Source organism: Chiloscyllium plagiosum, unplaced genomic scaffold (assembly GCF_037043375.1).
Source record: "Chiloscyllium plagiosum isolate Xiang-an unplaced genomic scaffold, Cpla_swu_hap1 HiC_scaffold_35, whole genome shotgun sequence".
Classification (NCBI taxonomy): Eukaryota; Metazoa; Chordata; class Chondrichthyes; order Orectolobiformes; family Hemiscylliidae; genus Chiloscyllium; species Chiloscyllium plagiosum.
This window is the reverse complement of record NW_028270173.1, coordinates 57,279,298-57,306,376: the sequence shown is the minus strand read 5'-3', so window position 1 is coordinate 57,306,376 and position 27,079 is coordinate 57,279,298. Positions and strand designations below refer to the sequence as shown.

The following is a 27,079-nucleotide window of genomic DNA, read 5'->3' as shown; positions in this document are numbered from 1 at the left end:
TCACTCACCTTGCACCAATAATATTCACAGACCCTCACCCAGAGAGTGTTCACACTGACTCACTCACCTTGCAACAATAATATTCACAGCCCCACACCCATAAAGTGTTCACACTGACTCACTCACCTTGCACCAATGATATTCACAGCCCTGCACCCAGAGAGTGTTCACACTGACTCACTCACCTTGCACCAATAATATACACAGCCCCACACCCAGAGAGTGTTCACACTGACTCATTTACCTTGCACCAATAATATTCACAGTCCACACCCAGAGAGTGTTCATACTAACTCACTCACCTTGCACCAATATTCACCGCCCCACACCCAGACACTGTTCACACTGACACACTCTCCTTGCACCAAAAATATACGCAGCCCCACACCCAGAGACTGTTCACACTGACTTACACCTTGCAACAACAATATAATCAGCTGCACACCCAGAGAGAGTTCACAGTGACACACTCAATTTGCACCAATAATATACACAGCCCCACACCCAGAGTGTGTTCACACTGACTCACTCTCCTTGCACCAATAATATACTCAGCCCCACACCCAGAGAGTGTTCACAGTGACACACTCACCTTGCACCAATAATATACACAGCCCCACACCCAGAGAGTGTTCACACTGACTCATTTACCTTGCACCAATAATATTCACAGTCCACACCCAGAGAGTGTTCATACTAACTCACTCCCCTTGCACCAATATTCACAGCCCCACACCCAGAGACTGTTCACACTGACTCACACCTTGCAACAATAATATAATCAGCCGCACACCCAGAGAGTGTTCACACTGACTCACTCACCTTGCACTAATAATAGGAGGAGAAAGTGAGGTCTGCAGATGCTGGAGATCAGAGCTGGAAATGTGTTGCTGGAAAAGCGCAGCAGGTCAGGCAGCATCCAGGGAACAGGAGAATCGACGTTACGGGCATAAGCCCTTCTTCAGGAAAAGAAGGGCTTATGCCCAAAACGTCGATTCTCCTGTTCCCTGGATGCTGTCTGACCTGCTGCGCTTTTCCAGCAACACATTTCCAGCTTGCACCAATAATATACACAGCCCCACACCCAGAGAGTGTTCACACTGACTCACTCACCTTGCACCAATAATATACACAGCCCCACACCCAGAGAGTGTTCAACTGACTCACTCACCTTGCACCGATATTATACACAGCCTCACACCCAGAGGGTGTTCACACTGACTCACTCACCTTGCACCAATAATATTCACAGCCACACACCCAGAGGGTGTTCACACTGACTCACTCACCTTGCACCAATGATATTCACAGCCCTGCACCCAGAGAGTGTTCACACTGACTCACTCACCTTGTACCAATAATATACACAGCCCCACACCCAGAGAGTCTTCACACTGACTCACTCACCTTGCACCGATAATATACACAGCCTCACACCCAGAGGGTGTTAACACTGACTCACTCACCTTGCACCAATAATATTCACAGACCCTCACCCAGAGAGTGTTCACACTGACTCACTCACCTTGCAACAATAATATTCACAGCCCCACACCCATAAAGTGTTCACACTGACTCACTCACCTTGCACCAATGATATTCACAGCCCTGCACCCAGAGAGTGTTCACACTGACTCACTCACCTTGCACCAATAATATACACAGCCCCACACCCAGAGAGTGTTCACACTGACTCATTTACCTTGCACCAATAATATTCACAGTCCACACCCAGAGAGTGTTCATACTAACTCACTCACCTTGCACCAATATTCACCGCCCCACACCCAGACACTGTTCACACTGACACACTCTCCTTGCACCAAAAATATACGCAGCCCCACACCCAGAGACTGTTCACACTGACTTACACCTTGCAACAATAATATAATCAGCTGCACACCCAGAGAGAGTTCACAGTGACACACTCAATTTGTACCAATAATATACACAGCCCCACACCCAGAGAGTGTTCACACTGACTCACTCTCCTTGCACCAATAATATACTCAGCCCCACACCCAGAGAGTGTTCACAGTGACACACTCACCTTGCACCAATAATATACACAGCCCCACACCCAGAGAGTGTTCACACTGACTCATTTACCTTGCACCAATAATATTCACAGTCCACACCCAGAGAGTGTTCATACTAACTCACTCCCCTTGCACCAATATTCACAGCCCCACACCCAGAGACTGTTCACACTGACTCACACCTTGCAACAATAATATAATCAGCCGCACACCCAGAGAGTGTTCACACTGACTCACTCACCTTGCACTAATAATATGAGGAGAAAGTGAGGTCTGCAGATGCTGGAGATCAGAGCTGGAAATGTGTTGCTGGAAAAGCGCAGCAGGTCAGGCAGCATCCAGGGAACAGGAGAATCGACGTTACGGGCATAAGCCCTTCTTCAGGAAAAGAAGGGCTTATGCCGGAAACGTCGATTCTCCTGTTCCCTGAATGCTGTCTGACCTGCTGCGCTTTTCCAGCAACACATTTCCAGCTTGCACCAATAATATACACAGCCCCACACCCAGAGAGTGTTCACACTGACTCACTCTCCTTGCACCAATAATATACTCAGCCCCACACCCAGAGAGTGTTCACACTGACTCACTCACCTTGCACCAATAATATACACAGCCCCACACCCAGAGAGTGTTCACACTGACTCACTCACCTTGCACCAATACTTTTCACAGCCCCACACCCAAAGAGTGTTCACACTGACACACTCACCTTGCACCAATAATATACATAGCCCCACACCCAGAGAGTGTTCACAATGACTCACTCACCTTGCACCAATAATTTTCACAGCCCCACACCCAGAGAGTGTTCACAGTGACACACTCACCTTGCACCAATAATATACACAGCCCCACACCCAGAGTGTGTTCACACTGACTCACTCACCTTGCACCAATAATATACACAGTCCCACACCCAGTGAGTGTTCTCACATATGCCCTCACCTTCCACCGACAATATTCACAGCCCCACACCCATAAAGTGTTCACACTGACTCACTCATTTTGCACCAATAATATTCACACCCCCACACCCAGAGGGTGTTCACACTGACTCATTTATCTTGCACCGATAATATACACAGCCCCACACCCAGAGTGTGTTCACACTGACTCATTCACCTTGCACCAATAATATACACAGCCCCACACCCAGAGGGTGTTCACACTGACTCATTTATCTTGCACCGATAATATACACAGCCCCACACCCAGAGTGTGTTCACACTGACTCACTCACCTTGCACCGATATTATACACAGCCTCACACCCAGAGGGTGTTCACACTGACTCACTCACCTTGCACCAATAATATTCACAGCCACACACGCAGAGGGTGTTCACACTGACTCACTCACCTTGCACCAATGATATTCACAGCCCTGCACCCAGAGAGTGTTCACACTGACTCACTCACCTTGCACCAATAATATACACAGCCCCACACCCAGAGAGTGTTCACACTGACTCACTCACCTTGCACCGATAATATACACAGCCTCACACCCAGAGAGTGTTCACACTGACTCACTCACCTTGCACCAATAATATTCACAGACCCTCACCCAGAGAGTGTTCACACTGACTCACTCACCTTGCAACAATAGTCTTCACAGCCCCACACCCATAAAGTGTTCACACTGACTCACTCACCTTGCACCAATGATATTCACAGCCCTGCACCCAGAGAGTGTTCACACTGACTCACTCACCTTGCACCAATAACATACACAGCCCCACACCCAGAGAGTGTTCACACTGACTCATTTACCTTGCACCAATAATATTCACAGTCCACACCCAGAGAGTGTTCATACTAACTCACTCACCTTGCACCAATATTCACCGCCCCACACCCAGACACTGTTCACACTGACACACTCTCCTTGCACCAATAATATACGCAGCCCCACACCCAGAGACTGTTCACACTGACCCACACCTTGCAACAATAATATAATCAGCTGCAAACCCAGAGAGAGTTCACAGTGACACACTCAATTTGCACCAATAATATACACAGCCCCACACCCAGAGAGTGTTCACACTGACTCACTCTCCTTGCACCAATAATATACTCAGCCCCACACCCAGAGAGTGTTCACAGTGACACACTCACCTTGCACCAATAATATACACCGCCCCACACCCGGAGAATGTTCACACTGACTCACTCACCTTGCACCAATGATATTCACAGCCCTGCACCCAGAGGGTGTTCACACTGACTCACTCACCTTGCAGCATTAATATACACAGCCCCACACCCAGAGAGTGTTCACACTGACTCATTTACCTTGCACCAATAATATTCACAGTCCACACCCAGAGAGTGTTCATACTAACTCACTCACCTTGCACCAATATTCACCGCCCCACACCCAGACACTGTTCACACTGACACACTCTCCTTGCACCAATAATATACGCAGCCCCACACCCAGAGACTGTTCACACTGACCCACACCTTGCAACAATAATATAATCAGCTGCACACCCAGAGAGAGTTCACAGTGACACACTCAATTTGCACCAATAATATACACAGCCCCACACCCAGAGAGTGTTCACACTGACTCACTCTCCTTGCACCAATAATATACTCAGCCCCACACCCAGAGAGTGTTCACAGTGACACACTCACCTTGCACCAATAATATACACCGCCCCACACCCGGAGAATGTTCACACTGACTCACTCACCTTGCACCAATGATATTCACAGCCCTGCACCCAGAGGGTGTTCACACTGACTCACTCTCCTTGCACCAATAATATACGCAGCCCCACACCCAGAGACTGTTCACACTGACTCACACCTTGCAACAATAATATAATCAGCCCCACACCCAGAGAGTGTTCACACTGACACACTCAACTTGCACCAATAATATACACAGCCCGACACCCAGAGAGTGTTCACAGTGACACACTCACCTTGCACCAATAATATACACCGCCCCACACCCAGAGAGTGTTCACACTGACTCACTCACCTTGCACCAATAATATACACAGCCCCACACCCAGAGAGTGTTCACACTGACTCACTCACCTTGCACCAATAATATACACAGCCCCACACCCAGAGTGTGTTCACACTGACTCACTGACCTTGCACCAATAATTTTCACAGCCCTACACCCAGAGAGTGTTCACAGTGACACACTCACCTTGCACCAATAATATACACAGCCCCACACCCAGAGAGTGTTCACAATGACTCCCTCACCTTGCACCAATAATATGCACAGCCCCACACCCAGAGGGTGTTCACATTGACTCACTCACCTTGCACCGACAATATTCATAGCCCCACACCCAGAGAGTGTTCACACTGACTCACTCACCTTGCACTGATAATATACACAGCCCCACACCCAGATAGTGTTCACACTGACTCACTCACCTTGCACCGACAATATTCACAGCCCCAGACCCAGAGAGTGTTCACACTGACTCACTCATCTTGCACCAATAATATACACAGCCCCACACCCAGAGGACGTTCACACTGACTCACTCACCTTGCACCAATAATATACACAGCCCCACACCCAGAGAGTGTTCACACTGACTCATTTACCTTGCACCAATAATATTCACAGTCCACACACAGAGAGTGTTCATACTAACTCACTCACCTTGCACCAATATTCACCGCCCCACACCCAGACACTGTTCACACTGACACACTCTCCTTGCACCAATAATATACGCAGCCCCACACCCAGAGACTGTTCACACTGACTCACACCTTGCAACAATAATATAATCAGCCGCACACCCAGAGAGTGTTCACACTGACACACTCAACTTGCACCAATAATATACACAGCCCCACACCCAGAGAGTGTTCACACTGACTCACTCTCCTTGCACCAATAATATACTCAGCCCCACACCCAGAGAGTGTTCACAGTGACACACTCACCTTGCACCAATAATATACACCGCGCCACACCCAGAGAGTGTTCACACTGACTCACTCACCTTGCACCAATAATATACACAGCCCCACACCCAGAGAGTGTTCACACTGACTCACTCACCTTGCACCAATAATATACACAGCCCCACACCCAGAGTGTGTTCACACTGACTCACTCACCTTGCACCAATAATTTTTACAGCCCTACACCCAGAGAGTGTTCACAGTGACACACTCACCTTGCACCAATAATATACACAGCCCCACACCCAGAGAGTGTTCACAATGACTCACTCACCTTGCACCAATATTCACAGCCCCACACCCAGACACTGTTCTCACTGACTCCCTCACCTTGCACCAATAATATGCACAGCCCCACACCCAGAGGGTGTTCACACTGACTCACTCACCTTGCACCGACAATATTCACAGCCCCACACCCGGAGAATGTTCACACTGACTCACTCACCTTGTAACAATAATATTTACAGCCCCACACCCATAAAGTGTTCACACTGACTCACTCATCTTGCACCAATATTATTCACACCCCCACACCCAGAGAGTATTCGCACTGACTCCCTCACCTTGCACCAATAATATTCACAGCCCCACACCCAGAGTGTGTTCACACTGACTCACTCACCTTGCACCAATATTCACAGCCCCACACCCAGACACTGTTCACACTGACTCCCTCACCTTGCACCAATAATATGCACAGCCCCACACCCAGAGGGTGTTCACACTGAGTCACTCACCTTGCACCGACAATATTCAGAGCCCCACACCCAGAGAGTGTTCACACTGACTCACTCACCTTGCACTGATAATATACACAGCCCCACACCCAGATAGTGTTCACACTGACTCACTCACCTTGCACCGACAATATTCACAGCCCCAGACCCAGAGGGTGTTCACACTGACTCACTCACCGTGCACCAATAATATACACAGACCCACACCCAGAGAGTGTTCACACTGACTCATTTACCTTGCACCAATAATATTCACAGTCCACACACAGAGAGTGTTCATACTAACTCACTCACCTTGCACCAATATTCACCGCCCCACACCCAGACACTGTTCACACTGACACACTCTCCTTGCACCAATAATATACGCAGCCCCACACCCAGAGACTGTTCACACTGACTCACACCTTGCAACAATAATATAATCAGCCGCACACCCAGAGGGTGTTCACACTGACACACTCAACTTGCACCAATAATATACACAGCCCCACACCCAGAGAGTGTTCACACTGACTCACTCTCCTTGCACCAATAATATACTCAGCCCCACACCCAGAGAGTGTTCACAGTGACACACTCACCTTGCACCAATAATATACACCGCGCCACACCCAGAGAGTGTTCACACTGACTCACTCACCTTGCACCAATAATATACACAGCCCCACACCCAGAGAGTGTTCACACTGACTCACTCACCTTGCACCAATAATATACACAGCCCCACACCCAGAGTGTGTTCACACTGACTCACTCACCTTGCACCAATAATTATTACAGCCCTACACCCAGAGAGTGTTCACAGTGACACACTCACCTTGCACCAATAATATACACAGCCCCACACCCAGAGAGTGTTCACAATGACTCACTCACCTTGCACCAATATTCACAGCCCCACACCCAGACACTGTTCTCACTGACTCACTCACCTTGCACCAATAATATGCACAGCCCCACACCCAGAGGGTGTTCACACTGACTCACTGACCTTGCACCGACAATATTCACAGCCCCACACCCGGAGAATGTTCACACTGACTCACTCACCTTGTAACAATAATATTTACAGCCCCACACCCATAAAGTGTTCACACTGACTCACTCATCTTGCACCAATATTATTCACACCCCCACACCCAGAGAGTATTCGCACTGACTCCCTCACCTTGCACCAATAATATTCACAGCCCCACACCCAGAGTGTGTTCACACTGACTCACTCACCTTGCACCAATATTCACAGCCCCACACCCAGACACTGTTCACACTGACTCCCTCACCTTGCACCAATAATATGCACAGCCCCACACCCAGAGGGTGTTCACACTGAGTCACTCACCTTGCACCGACAATATTCATAGCCCCACACCCAGAGAGTGTTCACACTGACTCACTCACCTTGCACTGATAATATACACAGCCCCACACCCAGAGAGTGTTCACACTGACTCACTCACCTTGCACCAATAATATTAACAGCCCCACACCCAGAGGGTGTTCACACTGACTCACTCACCTTGCACCAATAATATACACAGCCCCACTCCCAGAGTGTGTTCACACTGACTCATTTACCTTGCACCAATAATATTCACAGTCCACACCCAGAGAGTGTTCATACTAACTCACTCACCTTGCACCAATATTCACAGCCCCACACCCAGACACTGTTCACACTGACACACTCTCCTTGCACCAATAATATACGCAGCCCCACACCCAGAGACTGTTCACACTGACTCACACCTTGCAACAATAATATAATCAGCTGCACACCCAGAGAGAGTTCACAGTGACACACTCAATTTGCACCAATAATATACACAGCCCCACACCCAGAGAGTGTTCACACTGACTCACTCTCCTTGCACCAATAATATACACAGCCCCACACCCAGAGAGTGTTCACAGTGACACACTCACCTTGCACCCATAATATACACCGCCCCACACCCGGAGAATGTTCACACTGACTCACTCACCTTGCACCAATGATATTCACAGCCCTGCACCCAGAGGGTGTTCACACTGACTCACTCACCTTGCACCAATAATATACACAGCCCCACACCCAGAGAGTGTTCACACTGACTCATTTACCTTGCACCAATAATATTCACAGTCCACACCCAGAGAGTGTTCATACTAACTCACTCACCTTGCACCAATATTCACCGCCCCACACCCAGACACTGTTCACACTGACACACTCTCCGTGCACCAATAATATACGCAGCCCCACACCCAGAGACTGTTCACACTGACTCACACCTTGCAACAATAATATAATCAGCCGCACACCCAGAGAGTGTTCACACTGACACACTCAACTTGCACCAATAATATACACAGCCCCACACCCAGAGAGTGTTCACACTGACTCACTCTCCTTGCACCAATAATATACTCAGCCCCACACCCAGAGAGTGTTCACAGTGACACACTCACCTTGCAACAATAAAATACACCGCCCCACACCCAGAGAGTGTTCACACTGACTCACTCACCTTGCACCAATAATATACACAGCCCCACACCCAGAGAGTGTTCACACTGACTCACTCACCTTGCACCAATAATATACACAGCCCCACACCCAGAGTGTGTTCACACTGACTCACTCACCTTGCACCAATAATTTTCATAGCCCCACACCCAGAGAGTGTTCACAGTGACACACTCACCTTGCACCAATAATATACACAGCCCCACACACAGAGAGTGTTCACAATGACTCATTCACCTTGCACCAATATTCACAGCCCCACACCCAGACACTGTTCACACTGACTCCCTCACCTTGCACCAATAATATGCACAGCCCCACACCCAGAGGGTGTTCACACTGACTCACTCACCTTGCACCGACAATATTCATAGCCCCACACCCAGAGAGTGTTCACACTGACTCACTCACCTTGCACTGATAATATACACAGCCCTACACCCAGATAGTGTTCACACTGACTCACTCACCTTGCACCGACAATATTCACAGCCCCACACCCAGAGAGTGTTCACACGGACTCACTCATCTTGCACCAATAATATACACAGCCCCACACCCAGAGGACGTTCACACTGACTCACTCACCTTGCACCAATATTCACAGCCCCACACCCAGAGAGTGTTCACACTGACTCACTCACCTTGCACCAATAATATTAACAGCCCCACACCCAGAAGGTGTTCACACTGACTCACTCACCTTGCACCAATGATATTCACAGCCCTGCACCCAGAGAGTGTTCACACTGACTCACTCACCTTGCACCAATAATATACACAGCCCCACACCCAGAGAGTGTTCACACTGACTCACTCACCTTGCACCAATAATATTAACAGCCCCACACCCAGAAGGTGTTCACACTGACTCACTCACCTTGCACCAATGATATTCACAGCCCTGCACCCAGAGAGTGTTCACACTGACTCACTCTCCTTGCACCAATAATATACTCAGCCCCACACCCAGAGAGTGTTCACAGTGACACACTCACCTTGCACCAATAAAATACACCGCCCCACACCCAGAGAGTGTTCACACTGACTCACTCACCTTGCACCAATAATATACACAGCCCCACACCCAGAGAGTGTTCACACTGACTCACTCACCTTGCACCAATAATATACACAGCCCCACACCCAGAGTGTGTTCACACTGACTCACTCACCTTGCACCAATAATTTTCATAGCCCCACACCCAGAGAGTGTTCACAGTGACACACTCACCTTGCACCAATAATATACACAGCCCCACACACAGAGAGTGTTCACAATGACTCATTCACCTTGCACCAATATTCACAGCCCCACACCCAGACACTGTTCACACTGACTCCCTCACCTTGCACCAATAATATGCACAGCCCCACACCCAGAGGGTGTTCACACTGACTCACTCACCTTGCACCGACAATATTCATAGCCCCACACCCAGAGAGTGTTCACACTGACTCACTCACCTTGCACTGATAATATACACAGCCCTACACCCAGATAGTGTTCACACTGACTCACTCACCTTGCACCGACAATATTCACAGCCCCACACCCAGAGAGTGTTCACACGGACTCACTCATCTTGCACCAATAATATACACAGCCCCACACCCAGAGGACGTTCACACTGACTCACTCACCTTGCACCAATATTCACAGCCCCACACCCAGAGAGTGTTCACACTGACTCACTCACCTTGCACCAATAATATTAACAGCCCCACACCCAGAAGGTGTTCACACTGACTCACTCACCTTGCACCAATGATATTCACAGCCCTGCACCCAGAGAGTGTTCACACTGACTCACTCACCTTGCACCAATAATATACACAGCCCCACACCCAGAGAGTGTTCACACTGACTCATTTACCTTGCACCAATAATATTCACAGTCCACACCCAGAGAGTGTTCATACTAACTCACTCCCCTTGCACCAATATTCACAGCCCCACACCCAGACACTGTTCACACTGACACACTCTCCTTGCACCAATAATATACGCAGCCCCACACCCAGAGACTGTTCACACTGACTCACATCTTGCAACAATAATATAATCAGCTGCACACCCAGAGAGAGTTCACACTGACTCACTCACCTTGCACCAATAATATGCACAGCCCCACACCCAGAGGGTGTTCACACTGACTCACTCACCTTGCACCGACAATATTCACAGCCCCACACCCGGAGAATGTTCACACTGACTCACTCACCTTGCACCAATAATATTAACAGCCCCACACCCAGAGAGTGTTCACACTGACTCATTCACCTTGCACCAATAATATACTCAGCCCCACACCCAGAGGTTTGTTCACACTGACTCACTCACCTTCCACCAATGATATTCACAGCCCCACACCCAGAGAGTGTTCACAGTGACACACTCACCTTGCACCAATAATATACACCGCCCCACACCCAGAGAGTGTTCACACTGACTCACTCACCTTGCACCAATAATATACACAGCCCCACACCCAGAGTGTGTTCACACTGACTCACTCATCTTGCACCAATAATATACACAGCCCCACACCCAGAGTGGGTTCACACAGACTCACTCATCTTGCACCAATAATTTTCACAGCCCCACACCCAGAGAGTGTTCACAGTGACACACTCACCTTGCACCAATAATATACACCGCCCCACACCCAGAGAGTGTTCACACTGACTCACTCACCTTGCACCAATAATATACACAGCCCCACACCCAGACTGTGTTCACACTGACTCACTCATCTTGCACCAATAATTTTCACAGCCCTACACCCAGAGAGTGTTCACAGTGACACACTAACCTTGCACCAATAATATACACAGCCCCACACCCAGAAAATGTTCACAGTGACACACTCACCATGCACCAATAATATACAAAGCCCCACACCCAGAGAGTGTTCACACTGACTCACTCACCTTGCACCAATAATATACACAGCCCCACACCCAGAGAGTGTTCACACCTAATCCCACACCTTTAACCAATATACACAGTCCCACACCCAGTGAGTATTCTCACCTATGCCCTCACCTTCCACCGACAATATTCATAGACCCACACCCGGAGAATGTTCACAGTGACACACTCACCATGCACCAATAATATTCACACCCCCACACCCAGAGAGTATTCACACTGACTCCCTCACCTTGCACCAATAATATTCACAGCCCCACACCCAGACACTGTTCACACTGACTCACTCACCTTGCAACAATATTCACAGCCCCACACCCAGACACTGTTCACACTGACTCACTCACCTTGCACCAATAATATGCACAGCCCCACACCCAGAGGGTGTTCACACTGACTCACTCACCTTGCACCGATAATATACACAGCCCCACACCCAGAGAGTGTTCACACTGACTCACTCACCTTGCACCAATAATATACACAGCCCCACACCCAGAGAGTGTTCACAGTGACACACTCACCTTGCACCAATAATATACACCGCGCCACACCCAGAGACTGTTCACACTGACTCACTCACCTTGCACCAATAATATACACAGCCCCACACCCAGAGAGTGTTCACACTGACTCACTCACCTTGCACCGATAATATACACAGCCCCACACCCAGACAGTGTTCACACTGACTCACTCACCTTGCACCAATAATATACACAGCCCCACACCCAGAGAGTGTTCACAGTGACACACTCACCTTGCACCAATAATATACACCGCGCCACACCCAGAGAGTGTTCACACTGACTCACTCACCTTGCACCAATAATATACACAGCCCCACACCCAGAGAGTGTTCACACTGACTCACTCACCTTGCACCAATAATATACACAGCCCCACACCCAGAGAGTGTTCACACTGACTCACTCACCTTGCACCAATAATATACACAGCCCCACACCCAGAGAGTGTTCACACTGACTCACTCACCTTGCACCAATAATATACACAGCCCCACACCCAGAGGACGTTCACACTGACTCACTCACCTTGCACCAATATTCACAGCCCCACACCCAGAGAGTGTTCACACTGACTCACTCACCTTGCACCAATAATATACACCGCGCCACACCCAGAGAGTGTTCACAGTGACACACTCACCTTGCACCAATAATATACACAGCCCCACACCCAGAGAGTGTTCACAATGACTCACTCACCTTGCACCAATATTCACAGCCCCACACCCAGACACTGTTCTCACTGACTCACTCACCTTGCACCAATAATATGCACAGCCCCACACCCAGAGGGTGTTCACACTGACTCACTCACCTTGCACCGACAATATTCACAGCCCCACACCCGGAGAATGTTCACACTGACTCACTCACCTTGCACCAATAATATTAACAGCCCCACACCCAGAGAGTGTTCACACTGACTCACTCACCTTGCAACAATAATGTTTACAGCCCCACACCCATAAAGTGTTCACACTGACTCACTCATCTTGCACCAATATTATTCACACCCCCATACCCAGAGAGTATTTGCACTGACTCCCTCACCTTGCACCAATAATATTCACAGCCCCACACCCAGAGTGTGTTCACACTGACTCACTCACCTTGCACCAATATTGACAGACCCACACCCAGACACTGTTCACACTGACTCCCTCACCTTGCACCAATAATATGCACAGCCCCACACCCAGACGGTGTTCACACTGACTCACTCACCTTGCACCGACAATATTCACAGCCCCACACCCAGAGAGTGTTCACACTGACTCACTCACCTTGCACCGATAATATACACAGCCCCACACCCAGAGAGTGTTCACACTGACTCACTCACCTTGCACCGACAATATTCATAGCCCCACACCCAGAGAGTGTTCACACTGACTCACTCACCTTGCACTCATAATATACACAGCCCCACACCCAGAGAGTGTTCACACTGACTCACTCACCTTGCACCGACAATATTCATAGCCCCACACCCAGAGAGTGTTCACACTGACTCACTCACCTTGCACTGATAATATACACAGCCCCACACCCAGAGTGTGTTCACACTGACTCACTCACCTTGCACCAATAATATTAACAGCCCCACACCCAGAGAGTGTTCACACTGACTCACTCACCTTGCAACAATAATGTTTACAGCCCCACACCCATAAAGTGTTCACACTGACTCACTCATCTTGCACCAATATTATTCACACCCCCATACCCAGAGAGTATTTGCACTGACTCCCTCACCTTGCACCAATAATATTCACAGCCCCACACCCAGAGTGTGTTCACACTGACTCACTCACCTTGCACCAATATTGACAGACCCACACCCAGACACTGTTCACACTGACTCCCTCACCTTGCACCAATAATATGCACAGCCCCACACCCAGACGGTGTTCACACTGACTCACTCACCTTGCACCGACAATATTCACAGCCCCACACCCAGAGAGTGTTCACACTGACTCACTCACCTTGCACTCATAATATACACAGCCCCACACCCAGAGAGTGTTCACACTGACTCACTCACCTTGCACCGACAATATTCATAGCCCCACACCCAGAGAGTGTTCACACTGACTCACTCACCTTGCACTCATAATATACACAGCCCCACACCCAGAGAGTGTTCACACTGACTCACTCACCTTGCACCGACAATATTCATAGCCCCACACCCAGAGAGTGTTCACACTGACTCACTCACCTTGCACTGATAATATACACAGCCCCACACCCAGATAGTGTTCACACTGACTCACTCACCTTGCACCAATAATATTAACAGCCCCACACCCAGAGGGTGTTCACACTGACTCACTCACCTTGCACCAATGATATTCACAGCCCTGCACCCAGAGAGTGTTCACACTGACTCACTCACCTTGCACCAATAATATGCACAGCCCCACACCCAGAGGGTGTTCACACTGACTCACTCACCTTGCACCGATAATATACACAGCCCCACACCCAGAGAGTGTTCACACTGACTCACTCACCTTGCACCAATAATATACACAGCCCCACACCCAGAGAGTGTTCACAGTGACACACTCACCTTGCACCAATAATATACACCGCGCCACACCCAGAGACTGTTCACACTGACTCACTCACCTTGCACCAATAATATACACAGCCCCACACCCAGAGAGTGTTCACACTGACTCACTCACCTTGCACCGATAATATACACAGCCCCACACCCAGACAGTGTTCACACTGACTCACTCACCTTGCACCAATAATATACACAGCCCCACACCCAGAGAGTGTTCACAGTGACACACTCACCTTGCACCAATAATATACACCGCGCCACACCCAGAGAGTGTTCACACTGACTCACTCACCTTGCACCAATAATATACACAGCCCCACACCCAGAGAGTGTTCACACTGACTCACTCACCTTGCACCAATAATATACACAGCCCCACACCCAGAGAGTGTTCACACTGACTCACTCACCTTGCACCAATAATATACACAGCCCCACACCCAGAGAGTGTTCACACTGACTCACTCACCTTGCACCAATAATATACACAGCCCCACACCCAGAGGACGTTCACACTGACTCACTCACCTTGCACCAATATTCACAGCCCCACACCCAGAGAGTGTTCACACTGACTCACTCACCTTGCACCAATAATATACACCGCGCCACACCCAGAGAGTGTTCACAGTGACACACTCACCTTGCACCAATAATATACACAGCCCCACACCCAGAGAGTGTTCACAATGACTCACTCACCTTGCACCAATATTCACAGCCCCACACCCAGACACTGTTCTCACTGACTCACTCACCTTGCACCAATAATATGCACAGCCCCACACCCAGAGGGTGTTCACACTGACTCACTCACCTTGCACCGACAATATTCACAGCCCCACACCCGGAGAATGTTCACACTGACTCACTCACCTTGCACCAATAATATTAACAGCCCCACACCCAGAGAGTGTTCACACTGACTCACTCACCTTGCAACAATAATGTTTACAGCCCCACACCCATAAAGTGTTCACACTGACTCACTCATCTTGCACCAATATTATTCACACCCCCATACCCAGAGAGTATTTGCACTGACTCCCTCACCTTGCACCAATAATATTCACAGCCCCACACCCAGAGTGTGTTCACACTGACTCACTCACCTTGCACCAATATTGACAGACCCACACCCAGACACTGTTCACACTGACTCCCTCACCTTGCACCAATAATATGCACAGCCCCACACCCAGACGGTGTTCACACTGACTCACTCACCTTGCACCGACAATATTCACAGCCCCACACCCAGAGAGTGTTCACACTGACTCACTCACCTTGCACCGATAATATACACAGCCCCACACCCAGAGAGTGTTCACACTGACTCACTCACCTTGCACCGACAATATTCATAGCCCCACACCCAGAGAGTGTTCACACTGACTCACTCACCTTGCACTCATAATATACACAGCCCCACACCCAGAGAGTGTTCACACTGACTCACTCACCTTGCACCGACAATATTCATAGCCCCACACCCAGAGAGTGTTCACACTGACTCACTCACCTTGCACTGATAATATACACAGCCCCACACCCAGAGTGTGTTCACACTGACTCACTCACCTTGCACCAATAATATTAACAGCCCCACACCCAGAGAGTGTTCACACTGACTCACTCACCTTGCAACAATAATGTTTACAGCCCCACACCCATAAAGTGTTCACACTGACTCACTCATCTTGCACCAATATTATTCACACCCCCATACCCAGAGAGTATTTGCACTGACTCCCTCACCTTGCACCAATAATATTCACAGCCCCACACCCAGAGTGTGTTCACACTGACTCACTCACCTTGCACCAATATTGACAGACCCACACCCAGACACTGTTCACACTGACTCCCTCACCTTGCACCAATAATATGCACAGCCCCACACCCAGACGGTGTTCACACTGACTCACTCACCTTGCACCGACAATATTCACAGCCCCACACCCAGAGAGTGTTCACACTGACTCACTCACCTTGCACTCATAATATACACAGCCCCACACCCAGAGAGTGTTCACACTGACTCACTCACCTTGCACCGACAATATTCATAGCCCCACACCCAGAGAGTGTTCACACTGACTCACTCACCTTGCACTCATAATATACACAGCCCCACACCCAGAGAGTGTTCACACTGACTCACTCACCTTGCACCGACAATATTCATAGCCCCACACCCAGAGAGTGTTCACACTGACTCACTCACCTTGCACTGATAATATACACAGCCCCACACCCAGATAGTGTTCACACTGACTCACTCACCTTGCACCAATAATATTAACAGCCCCACACCCAGAGGGTGTTCACACTGACTCACTCACCTTGCACCAATGATATTCACAGCCCTGCACCCAGAGAGTGTTCACACTGACTCACTCACCTTGCACCGATAATATTAACAGCCCCACACCCAGAGGGTGTTCACACTGACTCACTCACCTTGCACCAATGATATTCACAGCCCTGCACCCAGAGAGTGTTCACACTGACTCACTCACCTTGCACCAATAATAAACACAGCCCCACACCCAGAGAGTGTTCACACTGACTCACTCTCCTTGCACCAATAACATACACAGCCCCACACCCAGATAGTGTTCACACTGACTCACTCACCTTGCACCAATAATATTAACAGCCCCACACCCAGAGGGTGTTCACACTGACTCACTCACCTTGCACCAATGATATTCACAGCCCTGCACCCAGAGAGTGTTCACACTGACTCATTTACCTTGCACCAATAATATTCACTGTCCACACCCAGAGAGTGTTCATACTAACTCACTTCCCTTGCACCAATATTCACAGCCCCACACCCAGACACTGTTCACACTGACACACTCTCCTTGCACCAATAATTTACGCAGCCCCACACCCAGAGACTGTTCACACTGACTCACACCTTGCAACAATAATATAATCAGCCGCACACCCAGAGAGTGTTCACACTGACTCACTCACCTTGTACTAATAATATGAGGAGAAAGTGAGGTCTGCAGATGCTGGAGATCAGAGCTGGAAATGTGTTGCTGGAAAAGCGCAGCAGGTCAGGCAGCATCCAGGGAACAGGAGAATCGACGTTACGGGCATAAGCCCTTCTTCAGGAAAAGAAGGGCTTATGCCCGAAACGTCGATTCTCCTGTTCCCTGGATGCTGTCTGACCTGCTGCGCTTTTCCAGCAACACATTTCCAGCTTGCACCAATAATATACACAGCCCCACACCCAGAGAGTGTTCACACTGACTCACTCACCTTGCACCAATAATATACACAGCCCCACACCCAGAGTGTGTTCACACTGACTCACTCACCTTGCACCAATACTTTTCACAGCCCCACACCCAAAGAGTGTTCACAGTGACACACTCACCTTGCACCAATAATATACATAGCCCCACACCCAGAGAGTGTTCACAATGACTCACTCACCTTGCACCAATAATTTTCACAGCCCCACACCCAGAGAGTGTTCACAGTGACACACTCACCTTCCACCGACAATATTCACAGCCCCACACCCATAAAGTGTTCACACTGACTCACTCATTTTGCACCATTAATATTCACACCCCCACACCCAGTGTGTTCACACTGACTCATTCACCTTGCACCAATAATATACACAGCCCTACACCCAGAGAGTGTTCACAGTGACACACTCACCTTGCACCAACAATATACACAGCCCCACACCCAGAGAGTGTTCACAATGACTCACTCACCTTGCACCAATATTCACAGCCCCACACCCAGACACTGTTCACACTGACTCCCTCACCTTGCACCAATAATATGCACAGCCCCACACCCAGAGGGTGTTCACACTGACTCACTCACCTTGCACCAATATTCACAGCCCCACACCCAGAGAGTGTTCACACTGAGTCACTCACCTTGCACCAATATCCACAGCCCTACACCCAGAGAGTGTTCACAGTGACACACTCACCTTGCACCAACAATATACACAGCCCCACACCCAGAGAGTGTTCACAATGACTCACTCACCTTGCACCAATATTCACAGCCCCACACCCAGACACTGTTCACACTGACTCCCTCACCTTGCACCAATAATATGCACAGCCCCACACCCAGAGAGTGTTCACACTGACTCACTCACCTTGCACCGACAATATTCATAGCCCCACACCCAGAGAGTGTTCACACTGACTCACTCACCTTGCACCAATAATATTAACAGCCCCACACCCAGAGGGTGTTCACACTGACTCACTCACCTTGCACCAATGATATTCACAGCCCTGCACCCAGAGAGTGTTCACACTGACTCACTCACCTTGCACCAATAATATACACAGCCCCACACCCAGAGAGTGTTCACACTGACTCATTTACCTTGCACCAATAATATTCACAGTCCACACCCAGAGAGTGTTCATACTAACTCACTCACCTTGCACCAATATTCACAGCCCCACACCCAGACACTGTTCACACTGACACACTCTCCTTGCACCAATAATATACGCAGCCCCACACCCAGAGACTGTTCACACTGACTCACACCTTGCAACAATAATATAATCAGCTGCACACCCAGAGAGAGTTCACAGTGACACACTCAATTTGCATCAATAATATACACAGCCCCACACCCAGAGAGTGTTCACACTGACTCACTCTCCTTGCACCAATAATATACTCAGCCCCACACCCAGAGAGTGTTCACAGTGACACACTCACCTTGCACCAATAATATACACCGCCCCACACCCGGAGAATGTTCACACTGACTCACTCACCTTGCACCAATGATATTCACAGCCCTGCACCCAGAGGGTGTTCACACTGACTCACTCACCTTGCACCAATAATATACACAGCCCCACACCCAGAGAGTGTTCACACTGACTCATTTACCTTGCACCAATAATATTCACAGTCCACACCCAGAGAGTGTTCATACTAACTCACTCACCTTGCACCAATATTCACCGCCCCACACCCAGACACTGTTCACACTGACACACTCTCCTTGCACCAATAATATACGCAGCCCCACACCCAGAGACTGTTCACACTGACTCACACCTTGCAACAATAATATAATCAGCCGCACACCCAGAGAGTGTTCACACTGACACACTCAACTTGCACCAATAATATACACAGCCCCACACCCAGAGAGTGTTCACACTGACTCACTCTCCTTGCACCAATAATATACTCAGCCCCACACCCAGAGAGTGTTCACAGTGACACACTCACCTTGCACCAATAATATACACCGCCCCACACCCAGAGAGTGTTCACACTGACTCACTCACCTTGCACCAATAATATACACAGCCCCACACCCAGAGAGTGTTCACACTGACTCACTCACCTTGCACCAATAATATACACAGCCCCACACCCAGAGAGTGTTCACACTGACTCACTCACCTTGCACCAATAATTTTCACAGCCCTACACCCAGAGAGTGTTCACAGTGACACACTCACCTTGCACCAATAATATACACAGCCCCACACCCAGAGAGTGTTCACAATGACTCACTCACCTTGCACCAATATTCACAGCCCCACACCCAGACACTGTTCACACTGACTCCCTCACCTTGCACCAATAATATGCACAGCCCCACACCCAGAGGGTGTTCACACTGACTCACTCACCTTGCACCGACAATATTCATAGCCCCACACCCAGAGAGTGTTCACACTGACTCACTCACCTTGCACTGATAATATACACAGCCCCACACCCAGATAGTGTTCACACTGACTCACTCACATTGCACCGACAATATTCACAGCCCCACACCCAGAGAGTGTTCACACTGACTCACTCATCTTGCACCAATAATATACGCAGCCCCACACCCAGAGGACGTTCACACTGACTCACTCACCTTGCACCAATATTCACAGCCCCACACCCAGAGTGTGTTCACACTGACTCACTCACCTTGCACCAATAATATTAACAGCCCCACACCCAGAGGGTGTTCACACTGACTCACTCACCTTGCACCAATGATATTCACAGCCCTGCACCCAGAGAGTGTTCACACTGACTCACTCACCTTGCACCAATAATATACTCAGCCCCACACCCAGAGAGTGTTCACACTGACTCATTTACCTTGCACCGACAATATTCACTGTCCACACCCAGAGAGTGTTCATACTAACTCACTCCCCTTGCACCAATATTCACAGCCCCACACCCAGACACTGTTCACACTGACACACTCTCCTTGCACCAATAATATACGCAGCCCCACACCCAGAGACTGTTCACACTGACTCACACCTTGCAACAATAATATAATCAGCTGCACACCCAGAGAGAGTTCACAGTGACACACTCACTTTGCACCAATAATATACTCAGCCCCACACCCAGAGAGTGTTCACAGTGACACACTCACCTTGCACCAATAATATACACCGCCCCACACCCGGAGTATGTTCACACTGACTCACTCACCTTGCACCAATGATATTCTCAGCCCTGCACCCAGAGGGTGTTCACACTGACTCACTCACCTTGCACCAATAATATACACAGCCCCACACCCAGAGTGTGTTCACACTGACTCACTCACCTTGCACCAATAATTTTCACAGCCCTACACACAGAGAGTTTTCACAGTGACATACTCACCTTGCACCAATAATATACACAGCCCCACACCCAGAGAGTGTTCACAATGACTCACTCACCTTGCACCAATATTCACAGCCCCACACCCAGACACTGTTCTCACTGACTCACTCTCCTTGCACCAATAATATGCACAGCCCCACACCCAGAGGGTGTTCACACTGACTCACTCACCTTGCACCGACAATATTCACAGCCCCACACCCGGAGAATGTTCACACTGACTCACTCACCTTGCACCAATAATATTAACAGCCCCACACCCAGAGAGTGTTCACACTGACTCACTCACCTTGCACCAATAATATACACAGCCCCACACCCAGACTGTGTTCACACTGACTCACTCATCTTGCACCAATAATATACACAGCCCCACACCCAGAGAGTATTCACACTGACTCACTCACCTTGCACCAATAATATACACAGCCCCACACCCAGAGAGTGTTCACACCTAATCCCACACCTTTAACCAATATACACAGTCCCACACCCAGTGAGTATTCTCACCTATGCCCTCACCTTCCACCGACAATATTCACAGCCCCACACCCGGAGAATGTTCACACTGACTCACTCACCTTGCACCAATAATATTAACAGCCCCACACCCAGAGAGTGTTCACACTGACTCACTCACCTTGCACCAATAATATTCACAGCCCCACACCCAGAGTGTGTTCACACTGACTCACTCACCTTGCACCAATATTCACAGCCCCACACCCAGACACTGTTCACACTGACTCACTCACCTTGCACCAATAATATGCACAGCCCCACACCCAGAGGGTGTTCACACTGACTCACTCACCTTGCACCGATAATATACACAGCCCCACACCCAGAGGGTGTTCACACTGACTCACTCACCTTGCACCGATAATATACACAGCCCCACACCCAGAGAGTGTTCACACTGACTCACTCACCTTGCACCAATAATATACACAGCCCCACACCCAGAGAGTGTTCACACCTTCTCCTTTGCTTTACACGAATGTTCACTGCCCCTCACCCTGAGGGTGTTCACACCTACTCCCTCACCTTACACCAATATTCCCAGCCCCACATTTGTTATTTCCAGTGGAGATCCCAGAATCCATCTGCTGTAATTTGCAGCATTGGAATCATGCCTCGCCCATGGCTCCCCAACTCTGTTCAATACTGCACCGTGCTGGAACTAGCATCCAAGGGGATGAAGGTACGTGGACATTTGAGGTCGCAATCAGCAGTACACTTACCTTCTTGCTGCTGACATGGACATGTGTGATCTTTCATGTCTATCACATTGTTAATTGTTTGCATCCTCTCATTAGTAATCAACCTTTGCAGTCACTCTCGAACAAGAAAATCAAAGCTGAATTTAAATTCTCCTCACCAGAGGCTCCAACCGTAGGGAGCAACAAGAGAAGACTGTAGTAACTTTTCCATTCCATTCTTCGACCTTCAGAATTATGTTCTAAACACAAAGCACGAGAAATAATATTTGACTGCAAGATAACAACATTGAATAACTATCTCTCACATCAGTACACTTTGGAACCTTCCTGTGCATGGATGATTCACCCAGACATCAGTCAATCACATTCTTTTCTGAGTCACTTGGTTGTGGGTGTGGTCCCATTCCAGAAACTGCACACTGTCTCATTCTTCTGTAGACTCTCCCGTGTGTGATGATGCTGTCACTTCAACAATGTTATTTTATCTCTCGGCTGTTTTTTTAACAGAGGTCACAAAGGCAGAGGTGCTGAGTGGTCTGGAAAGAGCCCAGTTTAACAATGCAGGGGAATGGCCAGTTCTCCCTGTTCAGGGTTTTCTGGTTTGGTTTAGCTGTGGCAGGCTCAAGATGCTGAATCCAGGAGAGGTTCCAAGTTTCAGCGAATCATTCCTGACTGACTCTCTCTCTAAAAACTCTTCGGACGTTGTTCCCTCCTGCTGTAAGAATCTGTGTTTCAGTTTACCTTTTTGCCAAAGGGCTGTGTTCATGGGATATTACTGGATTGGAACGGCTCCTTAGTTAAGGTGCAGGATCAGGTTAGTTAAGTTTTCCAACAGTTAAGCTATTCTAAATTCCATTTTTTTTTGTTTCAACTGTAACGTTTAAATAGATTCTGTTTTGCTTAAAGCCGAGTGGTTTGACCAGCTGCATTGCACCTGGAATATCCACCTCACACCTGCCTTTAAAATAAGGAAAAGTCAGGGTCTGGGTTACCTTCTTGACGTGTTTTGAGCGGATCTGGCCTGGTCCATAACAGATTGGGGTCACTTGTCGGGATTGATTCAATAATTCCATTTTGAGTTGAGAGTTGTTGGACTCGAAGGCAGTGAGTGTTCAGCATTAGTGTCTTTTATTTTGGGTGTTGGTTTCGGTTGGTTTAAATAGTGCGTGGAGAAAGTGAGGACTGCAGATGCTGGAGAGTCAGACTGGGTAGCACGGTGGCACAGTGGTTAGCACTGCTGCCTCACAGCACCAGGGACCTGAGTTCAATTCCCGCCTCAGGTGACTGACTGTGTGGAGTTTGCGCGTTCTCCCCGTGTCTGCGTGGGTTTACTCCGGGTGCTCCGGTTTCCTCCCACAGTCCAAAGATGTGCAGGTCAGGTGAATTGGCCATGCTTAACTGTCTGTAGTGTTAGGTGAAGGGGAATGGGTCTGGGCGGGTTGCTCTTCAGCGGGTTGGTGTGGATTTGTTGGGCCGAAGGGCCTGTTTCCACACTGTAAGTAATCTAATCATACATGTAGCACTGGAAAAGCACAGCCAGACAGGAGGATCAACATTTTGGGCATAAGTCCTTCATGAGGGATATGAAGGGGGAAGGGGGTTGAGAGATAAATAGGAGGGTGGGGTGGGGAAATGTAGCTGGGAAGGCATTAGGTGGATACAGGTGAGGGGTTAGTGTGATAGGTCGTTGGGGAGGGTGGAGTGGATAGGTGGGAAGGAAGATGGACAGGTAGGGCAGGTCAAGAGGCCAGTGCTGAGTTGGAAGATTGGATTTGGGATGAGGTGTGGGGAGGGGAGATTTGGAAACTGATCAATGTTGATGCTGTGTTGAAGGGTCCCAAGGGGGAAGATGACCTCACCCCTCCAACCGTAACAAGGATAGAACTCCCCTGGTCCATTCCTTTCAACACACTAATCTCCAGAAACACTCACCATTCCTGCCACCTACAAACAAACCCCACCACCAGAGCTATATTTCCCTCCCCACCCCTATCTGTGTTCCACAGAGACCATTCCTTCTGCACTCCCTTGTTAGGTCCACGCTCACCATCAACCCACCCTCTACACCCAGCTCCTTCCTTTGCCGCCACACATGGTGTAAAACCTGCACCCACAACTCTCCCCTCACCTCCATCCAAGGCCCCAAAAGTCCATTTCACATCCAGCAGAGATTTTCCTGCACATTCAAACATCTCATCTACTGCGTCTGTTCATAGAGTCATAGAGATGTACAGCACGGAAACAGACCCTTCGGTCCAACTCATCTATGCCGATCAGATATCCCAACCTAACCCAGTTCCATTTGCCAGCACTTGGTCCACATCCCTCCAAACCCTTCCTATTCATATACCCATCCAGATGCCTTTTAAATGTTGCAATTGTACCTGGCTTTACTTTGGGGTGACAGGACACCAACTCGCGGAGCATCGCAGGGGACATCTCCAGGACACATGCACCAAACAGACCCAATACCACTTCAATTCTCCCTCCCATTGCCACAAGGACATGCAAGTCCTGAGCCTCCTCTACCGCCAATTACAAGCCGCCCGCCACCTGGAGGGAGAACACCTCATCGCCTGCCCAAGAGCCTTCCAACCACACGGTAACAACAGCGACTTCACTAGTTTCCAAATCTCCCCCTCACCCCACCTTATCCCAGATCCAACCCTTCAGCTCAGCACTATCCTCTTGATCTGTCCTCCCTGTCCATCTTCCTTCCTACCTATCCACTCCACTCTGACCTATCACAATCACCCTCCCACTTACATCCACCTATCGCCTTCTTAGCCACCTTCCCCCCAGCCCCACGTCTCTGTAAATCTCTCACCCCCTTCCTCCTCCACATTCCTGATGAGGGACTTATGCCTGAAATGTTAACTCTCCAGCTCCTCGGATGCTACCTGACTTTTCCAGCACCACACTTTTTGATTAAAACAGTTCTTGGTCTAGTAATGGCTGTTTTGGTCACTAAGAACTTTTTAGGGGTGGAAGAAGTGACTTTGTGGGGGGGGGGGGGGTTTACAAAAGGTGAACAAGGCTAAGCTGCTGGCAGACAAACTGGAGTTTGCGTTGCTTTTAGCTGAGGAAGGGGAAGGTAATTACAGCAATAGCTCAGCATTTAAATTTGCTGAAAATGCGATCAGAATCTTTGGAAATGGTTCGAATTCAATTATGGATGAGGCAGCTTGAACATGAAAAGGAAATGAGACAGTTTGAATTAGGGTTAAAAGCAGAGGAAAGAGAAAAAGAACAAATCTTCCGAGCAGGACAAAAAGAAGAGGAAAGAATTGCTTTAGCAGAACAAAAAGAAAAGGCTGGAATCACTTTGGCAGAACAAGGAGGAGAGGAAGGCCCTAGTAGAGGAAAGGGAGAAAGATAGAGAGTTTGAACTTCAGAAATTGACACGTGGACAACAGCTTTAAAGGATGGAGGTGAAGGTAGAAGGTAGGCTTAGTGAGGGGTCTTGTGAGGATGAACAAACCATCGTAGCTAAAGGCCTGGTGCGGATCTTTTTAAATATATCCAAGCATTGCCGAAACTTGATGAGAAGGATTGTTGAAGCCTTCTTCATCTCATTTGAGAAAGTGGCTAAACAAATGCAGTGGCCACTGACCATGTGGGTTTTGTTGATCCAAACAAAGCTGGTAGGTAGAGCCTAGTAAGGTATTTGCACCACCAGCAGAGAAGTATCTATGGAGTATGAGGAGGTGAAGAAAGCCATCTTAAATGAATATCAGCTTGTGCCAGAAGCTTACAGACAATGTTTCCGGCATCCAAAGACAGACCCTGGTCAAATGTATATCGAGGATCAAACAAAGCAAATTTGATAGATGGATCAGGGCATTAAGAATAGATCAGACATATGACGCTCTTCGAGAGACAATTATTTTGGAGGAAT

General features: G+C 48.8%; 1 protein-coding gene across 1 annotated transcript in view; it reads right to left on the bottom strand.

Annotated features, from left to right (window-relative positions):
• Positions 1 to 27,079, bottom strand: part of LOC122541192 (uncharacterized) — a 91,172-nt gene that overhangs the window by 53,641 nt on the left and 10,452 nt on the right. Inside the window, exon 2 of the mRNA XM_087979717.1 lies at positions 23,340 to 23,420. Coding sequence (XP_087835843.1) covers positions 23,340 to 23,397 — 58 coding nt within the window. The 5' untranslated portion in view covers positions 23,398 to 23,420. The remainder of the gene's footprint in view (positions 1 to 23,339; positions 23,421 to 27,079) is intronic.